General features: G+C 34.0%; 1 protein-coding gene across 20 annotated transcripts in view; it reads left to right on the top strand.

Moving 5' to 3' along the window:
* LOC145664248 (DNA replication licensing factor MCM5-like) overlaps positions 1-13,126 on the top strand; it is a 114,123-nt gene that overhangs the window by 84,064 nt on the left and 16,933 nt on the right. For 14 of the 20 annotated variants that reach the window (XR_014127339.1, XR_014127341.1, XR_014127344.1 and 11 more), the window contains 3 exons: positions 5,300-5,541; positions 10,374-10,521; positions 12,262-12,402. Coding sequence is in view for 7 of the 20 variants with exons in the window: in XM_081730746.1 (XP_081586872.1) it covers positions 5,365-5,541; positions 10,374-10,433 (237 nt within the window). In the remaining 13 variants the exon portion in view is untranslated. Of the gene's footprint in view, positions 1-80; positions 5,226-5,299; positions 5,620-10,373; positions 10,522-12,261; positions 12,403-13,126 lie in introns of those variants that run through there. The other 6 variants (XR_014127347.1, XR_014127348.1, XM_081730749.1 and 3 more) reach the window with 3 other exon arrangements.

The following is a 13,126-nucleotide window of genomic DNA, read 5'->3' as shown; positions in this document are numbered from 1 at the left end:
AGTGATATTAATGTATAATAGTGATAATCATAATTTTTTTTTTTTTTTTTAAATTCCTCTTCTCCTTTATTTCCTATGAAACTACTACTCCAACCTTACTATGAAATTTATCATTCACAAAAATTGAAAACGAAATTATTATGTGATATATAATTCAAAACATTCTTCATGAACATAGTCAAAGTGGTTCTCAGCCTCCTAGGATGTCTCTACTTCCGTCTTATTGTGTGTTATAGAAGAAAAATCTCGTCCAGTTCTTTACCAGGAGGTAATGTGCCTAAGATCGATGACACATTCCCGCGCTGGATGGCGATGCTGATACGTTGGAAAAGGAATGCAGTAGCTCGGGGGTCACCAGTTTTGATTGCTATTCGATGACCAACCTCATTAATGAAATTAGATCCTTCGTGACCCCAAGACCCACTAGTTTCTATTGCTACTGTTACAAACCAATATTTGTCCAATAGGTTTGAGTATTTTAGTCTTTTGTCTGATTCTCTGTGAGGGAGAGATATAATTAAGTGCATAAATTCACAAATGGCTGTGGTTAAGCGTTCCCTTGAATCAAAGTCTTGATTTGTAAGTAGATCTTTTAAGATTGAGATTAATCATAATAGTACCTCTATTAATCTGTAATTTCGCATTATATAAACTAAGTGAAAAGACTACAGTTATGCAGTATAATCTGAAAAATATAACTTTGTCTTCCAGTTACATCATATGAATAATAAAATTATGATATAAATATCTAACAGATGCCCTTCTAAATGAACGTGTCCTGTTTTATTAATTGCTTACAGTATAAATAAGTTCACAAGTGTATCTGAAGCTTTATTAGTAAATAAGTAAATATGTCAATGTGTCTGCAAAAGATTAAAGAACTATTCTTGGAAATCATTATCATCAGCTAATTAAATCATTTAGCAGTTGAATCTGGTGCTGAATTGTATTTGAGCGAGAAGTTAGAATTCATAATATTTACGTAATTTGACAGATTATATAGTACTTAATGGAACTTCGTAATAGCATTTTATTTGTTAATAGCGGCTTTTAGCGTTCCTTTTCGGTACCGGAGGGAGGGTACGGTGGCTCAGAGGCGGAGTGCTTACCTCTAGTGCATGGGGTCCCTGGTTCGATCCTCGAACAAGTAAGCTTGTGGTGGACAACATCGTGTCCGTGAGTTTTCACGGGATACTCCCGCATTCTCATTCCACCAATCATTCAATCATTCATTTGCCTTAATTATTCGTCTCCCTTAGCATAACCTCATAATCGTGCGACTTGAACTGAAATATTTTCTTTTCAGTGCCGGGACCATATGAGGTATGAACCAACAGTTTAAATGGAATCCAAACAAGTGAAGTGCTTTTAAATTTAAAGGCTTTCCCTCCGGAAATCGAACCCAGGACCACGCGCACCACAGATCCGTGCTAGATATTAGACCAGCGGGGAAGGCTAAAAGAGTTTTTTTATTACTAGTTGTTCCCCGAAGCCTTCGGCTCACTGTACGTTATAGGTTAAAATTGCTTAACTAAACGTTCTAATTGTTCACATTTAACTTTTAAGTTTGACCACCAACTAATTTGCGGTTACACGAAAATTAATGTTCAGTTTGACCACCAACTAATTTGCGGTTACACGAAAATTAATGTTCAGTTTGACCACCAACTAATTTGCGGTTACACGAAAATTAATGTTCAAATCTAAATATAGCTACGGCCCTTGTCTTAATAATAAACAACAAAGCATACAGTCCGTCATCATGATTATACAGTTTCAATACTTAAATTGAAAGAATACAGTTATGAGTTGCAATTACATCCTCACAATATATTGCTGTAGAAGTCCACAAATACGAGTATTAATGCTCAAGTCTAAATATGATCACAGACCTTGTCCTATTTTCAAATGATTAAATTGAAACAATACAGTTTTTAAGTTGCAATTAAATCGTCACAATAGTTTTATAAGCAAGTTGACTGCACGTTAGCGATATATATTGGTGTCTAAGCATGACTATGAACTATTAAGAATTAGCGTTACTCACAGTCTGAGACACTTCCCTTTCATACGTAATTAGGATTAATTACGTCAATAAACTTTGCTTAAGAAAGTTAATTGAGCTAACGACAAAGATAACTTCGAAAAGGGTTACCTCCAGCTTTAGACAAAAAGGGCTTTACACATGGCTTTCCTTTATTTTAACGAAATTAGCTTATCGAGTTTAAACATGTAAATAGAAACTGAAGAGTGAAAACCATAGGCTATTAAGGATTAGCTAGTTCATATAATGGATTCAGTTTCTGGTGTAATTGAAAGTACTTTTTACCTTTATTAAATTATATAATTACGTCATTACATTCTAACCATTTAATATTTATTTTATCACTTACATCTTTTTTGTTTCCTTGAATTGTGACTTCTAGAAGGAAATTTAGATACAAGACTGGCCACCCTGTAAAAATTCTTCACAGCAGGAAGTGGGTGGAGAAACTCAGCTGGAAGGGTCGCTAAGACCGAATTCCGTAGCCTTGCAACCTCCTGAGATGCGGATTATACGTACACTTATCACTAAAAAATTATATTTATTACATATTTTCTTTTTACAGGTAAATCGCAGTATTTTCGTCCATTTCTTAATATTTTTTTCGGTCACCCAGCTAATGCATTATGGAATCCAAACTAGTACAATGTTGCCATATCCTATAGGCAATCGTATCCATGATTATTGTTCCTTGTAACTTGCATACAAAAAATTTCGGTGTAACTAAGAAATTTGTAATTTAATAGATCATTGATTTTTTAAAAACAATTTCAAGTAATAAATAAATGTGAAACTAAAATTAACGTATTTAATGTTTGTTTATGTAATTGAGATGGGTATCCCGTTCCCTATCCAGATTCCATTTTTGGTGTTTAATTTTGGATTTTTCGTCCTGCTGAAAGATGCTTCCTAAATCTTCTTTACAATAGGTATTTTAACGTGTCGTAAAACCTTGAAATCCTGTACTGTATGTTTAATTTCCTGGAGATACTCGGAGCATAACTCAGAGATAGCCTCTTTATTCTCTTGAGTTCCTTCAAGTGTCTAATCTCATGTTTATATTCATAATCATACCGAAATAAGTATATAAGAAGGAACAAGATATCTCGTATTTTCCGCTTAAAGACCTTTTATCCACAAAATAGCTTTTATATTGACAAAGAGGTCTTTCCAAATTGATTGGTGGGCTCAAGATGACTTAAATTATGTTCTAAAGCTATTCTCTGGAGTCTGTACTATAAACTGGAAAATAACGGAACGAAAGCCAATTTGTTCTTTTCTTTATCACTTACTGTTCTCTTTTTCCGCCTATTGTCAATACTTTAGTTCTGTTTTGCCCAATCTATATGCTCTAATAAATATATTCGTCCTGATGTTTCCCTTCACCATTCATGGTGGTTTAGATTTTTTATGGCGTAGCATGTGCTATAGGTAGGTTTCCTGTAAGTTTTAGACCGGAATTGTCACTTCTATATATATATATATATATATATATACAGTGGCGGATCCAGGATATGATCAAGGGAGGGGTTAAAGCATAGTTTGCCGTTTATTCAGTGTAAAGCAGGATTGAAGCCCATTTTATCCAGTGTAAACGTGAGCGTCAAAGGGGGGGGGGCTATAGCCCCCCTTGGATCCGCCACTCATATATATATATAATGTCAAGAAAATTAATGGAGTTATTTGCTCTTTTTCTAACGTAAATTTTGATTTTAGAATTTATAACTTCAAATTATTTAATTAGCTATTTTAATTGGTCTTCTGTTTAGCTACAAGCGGAGTAAGTGGGCTCCTCGGCTACCCCTTTTTCAGCCTATAGTATTTGGCTTCAAACTTAAAATAGTTATTCAATAACCAAATTTATGGAATCTTGTTAAGCTCATACATTTTGAGGTCTTTGCACTTAATTCCTTTTCAACCAATTTTCGGTACACCCAATAGCCAGAGCAATGGGCGACAAAAAGGAATATTAATATCAATTTAACAGAACATTTGAGCGAGTCTGGACAAGATAAAGAGGCTCCTATGAGTTATCCGAGCATCTTCAGGAAAGTAAGCGTGCAGTACAGGATTTCCGAGTTTTACGAATAGTTAAAACACTCGCTGAAAGGAATGTTTTTGAAGCATTTTTTTTTTTTTTTTTTCATTAGGACGAAAAACCCAAAATTAAACACTAACACAGTGAATCTGCATATGAAATGGGAAACATCATCTCGTATTACAATAACAAACATTAAATAGCTAAATTTGGTTTCACATTAATTTGTTGTTTGAAATTTAAAAGATTAGTGATCTATTAAATTACAAATTTCTTGGTTACAACGAACTTTCTGTGGACAAGTTGCCAAGTGGCAACATTGTACTAGTTTGAATTCCATAGTACATGAGATGGGAGATTGAAGAATTTGTGAAGAAATAAACAAAAATACTTCCATTCGCTTGCAAAGGCAAAAATGTAATAAGTGTAATCTTTGTGTTAATCTCTGGTGTCGAAATTTTCCTCAGAGTCCGTTTTTAAATTCTAAATTTTACTTCGTAGTGATTTATATTTTTTTTCTGTTTTCTCTTATACAAACAATCTATTAATATAGATCCTCATAAAGAGTCTTTTATTCGAACCTTTACGCATATCTGAATCCGTCGAAATATTCAGTAAATATATTTTTTTTTTAAATTTATTTAATAACGCCACCGTCTATTAAATATTTATTTCTCCCGAAATACTCAATATTCACTTAAAACATCACACAATATAAAGCATGTTAGTGTGATAGGTTCAGAAAAAAAAAAAAAAAAAAAAAAACCAAAGAAACAACGGGAGATTAAAGAATCATTCTTTATTCATAAAATTAAATATAAACTGACTTTAAATCTGGATTTTGGCAACATTGGTAGAATCTGGTTACCTACCTTTGCTATATTTTGGATGTGGCATTAGTGACGTAACATACACATCGTGCTTCCTTCAACTCAGCTCATTCGTTCGCATTGTGCTCTGTTCGTAGTATTTTAGCGTCCGTCATGTTATGTTTATCTATTCTGTGGTATGTCTATTCCTTTTTTCACACATTTTTTCTCTCATCCGTTTTTATCCTTGTTAACTTGTTAGCTTACCTTGGAATCAGCTTGTTGTTCCGATACGTGTGGAGACTGTTTAGTTTTCTCACGGCAGGATTTATTGGTAAGTAACCAATTTTTGTTAATTTTATTTTACTCCGTATTGTTTATTATAATAATTTTATCTATTGGTTACAGAGGAGTTCCGAGATAAGGGAATTGTAGGCGTACGTGCTCTCTTTATGTGAGTAGTTGGCATCCAAATGGACAGGAAAGGATCAGGACTCAATACAAGTGTACCGGTGTCATCAAAGGAAGAAAATACTTTCCGGCGCTTAACTTCAAGTCCAAATCTTTATGAACGAATAGCCAAGAGTATTGCTCCTAATATTTATGGTTCTGATGATATCAAGAAACAATTGCGTGTCTTCTGTTTGGAGGCAAGTTGATTAATTTATTTCTACGTCAACTGCAGGTGTAACGTAAAGATTTTGAACCATTCCAAATTGTATTTTCTTGTAAGTGGTCATGCTCGAAAAATTCATTATAAAATAGGTCTTTTCTCATTAACTTTCTGATAAGTAAACTGCTTTCATTGTATACAAACAGGGGGCGCGGTGGCTCAGTGGTAGAGCGTTCACCTCCGGTGGTCCCTGGTTCGATCCCAGCTCGCGCCGTGTGGACTTTGTGGTGGACAAACACCGTGCTCGTGGGTTTTCTCGGGGTTCTCCCGTTTCCTCCCACTTTCTTCATTCCACCATTTCACTCATTTCTCATTATCACCGTCTCCTTTAGCCTAACCGGCATAATCGTGGGACGTAAAACTTAAAGATTTCATTTCATTTTGTATACAAACAGGCTATTGTACCTAGAGAACATTGTGAAAATTGAAACTGTATTATCCTCAGATCTCTGTTCTATTATCCATATTACACCATTACATCAGTTTCATTCCTTCCTGCCCATAGCTTCAACCCTACTAACCTATATAACGGAGAAAGATCCCTTGTTGAATGTGAAAATCCGTATGTGATTGCAAAAGGAGTTATATTGGTTTGCAACAAAGGAACATTGTATCAGAGTTAATGCCTTAAAAATACGTCAGTAGAACGTTTACTTGCAGTAACGGTCATATTATTTTAATTTTATTTTTTAGTCTGCTGGGAGGTCTTGCCACGTCTCGATAGATGTAGAGACATATTCCTTTTCGCTTTCCCTATCGATAGCAGTCTCTATAAATAATTTCTACAGAAAGAAAGCTTTCAAGAGGTTAAGGAACGCATCGGGAATTCTGAAGATTTAGGCGCATTTCCGGATTATCAAAGAACATGGAAATCAACATAAAATTAACACTGAATTTCCAAAATTCAGAAACGAAATTTTTATTATTGTTGTTCAAATAGTGTGAACAAGAGTTGGCATAATTTGTCACTTGATTTCTGTTATATACATTCTCAACTTAAAAACAAAGTGTAGGATCTCGCTTTATTTCTGTAGTTCATCGCGGAGTGGCAGCTTGCATCGCGGACGGATCTATATTCCGAGAAATACAACAAAATTAGGTGTATTATATAGTGCCGTTTTGCTTTATTTATTCTAACATTGATGAGCTAAATAGTTTGTGAAAGTATTAAATGATTTTCTTCAATTGTTTTGTGCAGCGGTATACTAAATGTAACGCAAAATCAAAAATAACCTGTAAATAATTGTATATAACATGCTTGCTTAAGTAAAAGCATTTGCGTTTGAAAAGGAAAACTAAACTTTGCGTAATATGTTCTTTGTTTAGTATTCACAGCAACAAAACATTCACCAAAACAAAACAAAAAAGGATAATGTATTCTTTTATTTACAGGTTTCATGCTTTATCAAATGGATTTTTTTTTCTTTCTTATTCCCATGCATATTTAGTACAGAGAAACGTCATGATTAAACTTAAAATTCAGTATTAAAATGTACTTTTCATAGTTTCTTACATTAACCAGAAACTTTGGAAAGCTTGTGAGACGATTTCGTCACTTTTGACTATCACATTTCCTTTCCATTTTTTTCACACACACAAAAAAATAAATAAATAAATAAATAAATAATAATAATAATAATAATAATAATAATAATAATAATAATAATAATAATAATAATAATAATAATAATAATAATAATAATAATAATCAGCTTTGGGACTAAGGCTAGAGCGCGGTCTTCATTGCAACCTAGTAATGGAACATGAATTTGAATATCACTTAAACATTCTAAAGTATCATGGAAGATATCACCCCATAAACTACTACTGAATGCAGTCACTTCACTCACAATATTTTCAGTTCGCAACAACACGTTTAGCACTCCTTTGGAAGGATGCGTTAAAGAATTTCCATAAAAGCTACCATTTTATCTTGTTTCAATGATGTACTACGGAGAATGTTAATACAGGAAGAAGAGAATGTAAAATTGGATGCCTGAGAATTATGTATCCTGCTAAGTAGTAAACGTGACAGTCTTTTGCGCTGTGATCACTATACAAAGGTAGAAAATAATTTTCCGTCACAGAACACACACGTAGTTTTTAGTTTTCTAGATATTTTATACAGCTTTTTTTTTTTTTTTTTTTTTTTTAATCTTCATTGTTTTGTTTAGCGAATTTGACTGATATGCGCATTGGAATCACAAATGAAGTGTGGGGTACTTCCGTTCGGAGTTCACAGGTCACATTTGATGAGAGTACATTTTTGGTAGGGACGTACGCACTGCAACAGGTGAAGATGGAGAAAATCAAGTATAGATAGATGATCATCATACGAAAGTGATGTGGTTATTCCAAAGTGCCTTTCTAAAGAATCCTGGTTGAATTTTGCTGTCAATGTGTACGTTAAACTACAGTTTCACAAATAATCGAGTGCATCGAGCGTGCTATGAATTGTAAATCTGAGAGACACTCTTAACTCAGACACACCTTTTGATGGTTGTGATTTAACATATTAATGAACGGAGAAAACAACCGTTTTTTGCACACCGCAATCCTCTGTGGGTGCAAACCGTCAAAAGGTGTTCCCAATATATGGGCACTGGATTGTCCAAGTACAGCAGCTAGGCTGTGATACAAGCCATGTGGTCTGATACAAGCCATGTGGAGAGCACCGACTGTAGGAGTTAGAAAGGGTTTGGCTGTTTTGGGAAGCAGACTGGGTAGCATAGTGGTTAACGCATCGGCACGGTATGCCAGGAATCCCGGGTTCGAGTCCCTTTCGAGTCAAATAACTTTTTCTCTCTTTGTAAGTTATCATTTTATATATATATATAATTTAGGTTCTTTTTTAATTTGATACTGCTACTTGCTGTGAATCACATAGCTATCAAAGTTGCAATATAATTCCACATGAAGTATCTTAAGTATAAATCGTTAAAAAGTATGTAGCTGAAGAAACCTGATGCGAACGCAGATCATTTTGGATGCTTATTACTCATTTTCCGAAGATCCTATTGTACCCTGTCCTTCTACCTTCTTAGTCTTACCAATAATCTTCATTTTCCGACTGGAAATTATTCCCCGCGCGTGTTGCGCCAAGTTAAAGTTAGACATGGGTATAGTGGACATAAGTTGGTTTAACATCATTACAACATGTATTTGAAAGTTATTAATATGTATTTGCACAGTAAAAAGATAATCTTATATTTCCATTTTTTATCCCTCACCTTGTCTTGTCTGTAAAAAAGTTCAAAGGAAATTTGATATGGAAACCTAAACTATGAAACAATGCACAATTTTCTCATTAAATATTGAATAAGGTCTATTAGATTTTGCACATGTGACGAATGATGACATTGAAGGCCGAGGATTTGAGACTCTGCACCTTCCTATATTGGAAGTTGTTGCTTGGAGCACGATGATCAAAACTGCGAAGCGATCTATTACTGACGTTACATCAGTTAGTTTGAATAATTTTCAAGAGATAAAAAAAGAGCCCAAGGTTTTAAAAAATAGATTTTGTAATTTTTTTTTAGTTTTTAGTTTTCGAGCTGAAATTAGGAAAGTGGCTTAAAATTACGACTAGTGCATTATAATAAGTCAGTTTGCACGAAGTCATTGACAAAATGTGTACTTCATAAGGGAATCCAGTTTTTAAGTGACTAGAATTGGTAACTAAAGTTCTGACTTTTTCATAAAATATGTTAGAAAGTCTTTAGTGAAATAATAATGAGTCCTGTGAAGTAAAAGCAGTGGTATTAACAGATGGGTTTCTTTGTTCTACGTAAAATTAATCACCAAAAAATCTTTAACTGGCTTCGATTTTTCCCTCCTCCTTCACAGAGAATTTAGATTTTATTTAGTTTGATACTACTACTTGTTGTGAAACACAGTATAGATTAACGAAACATTAAGTAATTACGTCATAAATAATTTAAAAGTCTACGGCTTAAAGGAACCCAAAATTTTAGCGCCGATAACTCAATTGGTAGAGCGTTGGCTTCGCATTCGGGAGGTCGTGGGTTCGAATCCCGCTGCCGACCATCTTGACTGAGGTTTTCCAGGGTTTCCCTCAGTCCTACCAGGCATATGCCAGGATGGTACTTACTAAACAGGCCCTGGCAAATACCTTCCCAAATCATTTCCATTGTTGTTATTGTTGTTGGATATCCAGTATAAAATGGCCTCTGAGCTGTATCTGGTGATAGTTAAATAAATAAATAAATATTCACTCTGGATTCTTATTGCGTACTCGTAAAAACCTTCTCCACACTGTCCTCCAACTTTCTTGGTCTTACCAAGGTTCTTTTTTCATTTAATATTCCTGATTCTATGTATCCCGTGTGTATTGCGGTGAGTTAAACGCGATATTTGACAAAAGTTGGTTCTATATCTTAGCAAATAACTTTTGAAGGTTCAAATCTGTAATGAGGGAAGTATCGAACACAACACAGTAAGAAGATAATATTATATTTCCACCTTGTCCCTATTACATTTTTGCACCTCACTTGTCTCCTTTTAAAATCAAAGCAAATTTTGACACGAAGAAACATGATACACAAAGGGCATAAAAAAATGTCATAGTATTGAATTGCCTACTGTTTAACGCTAAACCATTACATAACAGACCAATTAGAACTTTCAGTTTGTATTTACAAGTCAGAACTTAATTGCCTTTGTGTTCAGTCCGCCAAACACACAAGATTGTTTTATAATATCGTAATAAGAATGTGAGAATTCCTTAGTCCTATGCGTTAATTTATTACTTAACCAATCATACTACATTTACTTTATTGTGTGTTTCAGGAAAAGAAAGTCCGATGGGTTAACGAGGCGAGGAGATACAAATGTGCTGTAACGTGGTGACCCAGGTACTGCAAAATCTCAACAGTTGAAATTCGTGGAAAGAGTTGCACCTAGAAAAGGTTCATCAGCAGCTGGTTTAACTCAGTCCGTAAGTTTGAGTGAGATTTAATTTTTCGGATCTACTTGATCTTTTTACATACTGATGTTAATAAGAACCAGGTCATCTTTGGTAAAATTTAAACATGGCATAGTATATTTATTGTTAAGAGTGACTATCTGGTTAATTCACGCCCATTTTAAATAATGTAAAACAAAATTATATTGAAATCGAAGAACATAGATAGTAAAGCTTAGAATATAGCTTCCACAGAGATACGTTATATCTAAAGTACCCCTTTCCTACTAGGTTAGTGAACAGGTCGTTAATAAATGGATTAGAACCTAAGCTCTAGCAGAACACTAACTCTCAGATAAATTTTTCTCCAAAGTTTATTTTTATTTGTTTATTTTGCTTGGGGTGATTTGATGCTTTTCTAGGAACTTTTCATTTCTTGCTCTGTGAGGACTAATTTTGTGTCAAAATAACTGAATCATCATCATTATACATATCCTGCCATTATTGGCAGGTCACTTGCTGCAACTGAGAAGCTTCCATGCCCCACGGTCTTCCCGGTAACCTTTTCGTCTTCACGTTTTTTCTTTTTGATATCGTCCATTAATTGTAGTCTCCTTCGCCCCCTCCCTCTTTCCTGCCACCATACCTTCTAGCACGTCCCTCATGATACAGTTCCTTCTTATCCAATGTTCCAACCAGTTTCTCTTTCTCTTCGTAATAATATCTAAAATTGTTCTTTTCTCCCCCTACCATTTCTAACACCCTCTCATTTGTTTCCCGCTCAATTCTTCTCCGCACCCACATTCCGAAAACTTCCAGTCGTTTCTCATCATTTTTGCGTAATGCTCATGTGTCTAACCTATACAGTTCAATACTCTACACAAGCATTTTATAGGTCTTTTTCTCAAATGTTTATTCAAAGTCCCACAAAATAGTATTTTCTTCCTCCTAAAGGCTTCCTTCACCATTTCTATCCTTGCTTTTATTTCACATTCACATTTCATATCATTACTAATAATACTACCTAGGTATCGAAAACTAGTCACCTATTCTATTTTCTCCCCTCGTACTTCCATAATTTCCTTCCATAATTGACACCTGAAAGGTAGTATTAATTACAAAGAAGTTAACTATAGTTCGACATAATTTAATAGATAATAATGGATAAAAGTTAATAATGTCTATATACTGGAAGGCTACATTCCAGGCACTTTGAAATGTGGTTCTTTTTGCTTTGAAGTCCGTTGATAGAAATAATGGACTAAATTCAGGTAAGTTTGGGCTGAAACTCTGTACTAATTTCTTCTTTTGTCTCGACATTTTATTCGCGGAGAAAGTACAACCCTCATCATTAAAAAAAGAAATGTATATAAATTTAAAAGAAAAAGAAAATATGTATATTCCAAGAAGTAATTTTATAGTTAATCAATTATAATGAAACATAATTAACGTGAAAAGAGTAATAAATTTAATATACCTACGTAATGTATAATAATTTTTAAAATTTTAGGTTGTACTTCCTCAGTAATATCTGGAAATTCTACAATTTTTCAGAATACTACGAGAGCTTTTTAAGATTTTGTATTTGAAGCAGTTTTAGATCTTGACTGCGGATGATGATTTAAACCACTGAAGAGCTCTCCAGAGTGAGAGATCTTCCAGAATATATATTGATGATAACCAGGGGCCATCTGATGCATATTTTTGTCATGTTGTATTCATGTAAATTGTGTGGACTAATTAATTTAGTTTTTATTTATTTATCTTTCCTAGCGAAACTCCATCATGGAAGGAGGTGCAATGGTGTTTGCAGACGGAGTCGTCGTTTGTATTGTTGAATTTGACAAAATGCTAGATGATGATCGAGTAGCTATCCACGAAACTATGGAGCAACAAATGATATCCATAGCTAAAGTAAGTTCTTTTAACCAGCAATTTCTTACAATATAAGGCTTCGTGAATACCATTCCATGTTTCAAAGTGTTATTTACAAGTTCCATGTCTGAATCAAATTGAGATTTTAATAGAAATGTGTCTGTTTCATCCCATTGCATTATTTCGCCAATTATGTGGTAATTACATTTCTTTCTAATTCTTTCCATTTATATACACAATAAACATAAGATGTAAAACTAAACTGTGTACAAGTTTGAGAGCTATTCCTATTGTATGCTTCTTTGCAGAGTGCGACAAACCTGGAAAACCGGGACATGTCAGGGAATTCTGCTAAGGGACATGGAAATTTTAAAAAAGCATTTGAAAATAGAAATTTTAGGAATATTTCAGATTATGTTGATTTTTTTTTTTTTTGTATTTTTTAAAATTATTTTTTTTAATTGACAACTTGAAACTTATCCACTAACTGTGTTTTCCACTAACGACGTGTAACAAACTTCTGTTCCGGAGCTGTGTGCATTATCTTGTTTTCCACTTGTGTGGTGGAATGTCGATTTGATGATTCAACTACAGAATTCAGTTGGATCAACGATGGAGCGGTAAATTTATTTTCAACGCACGCATAACTTCAACTTTTCTTCTTTTTCTTTTCTTTCGTTGTCATTAGTTTCAATTTTTATCCTTTTTGGCCTCAAGTGAAGGTAGCATCATACGTTATAACAGAAATAATAGAATTTTGGAA

This window comes from Thermobia domestica, chromosome 11 (assembly GCF_964235325.1).
Source record: "Thermobia domestica chromosome 11, izTheDome1.hap1.1, whole genome shotgun sequence".
Taxonomy (NCBI): Eukaryota; Metazoa; Arthropoda; class Insecta; order Zygentoma; family Lepismatidae; genus Thermobia; species Thermobia domestica.
The sequence above is the reverse complement of the archived record's forward strand: the minus strand, read 5'-3'. Positions and strand labels throughout refer to the sequence as shown.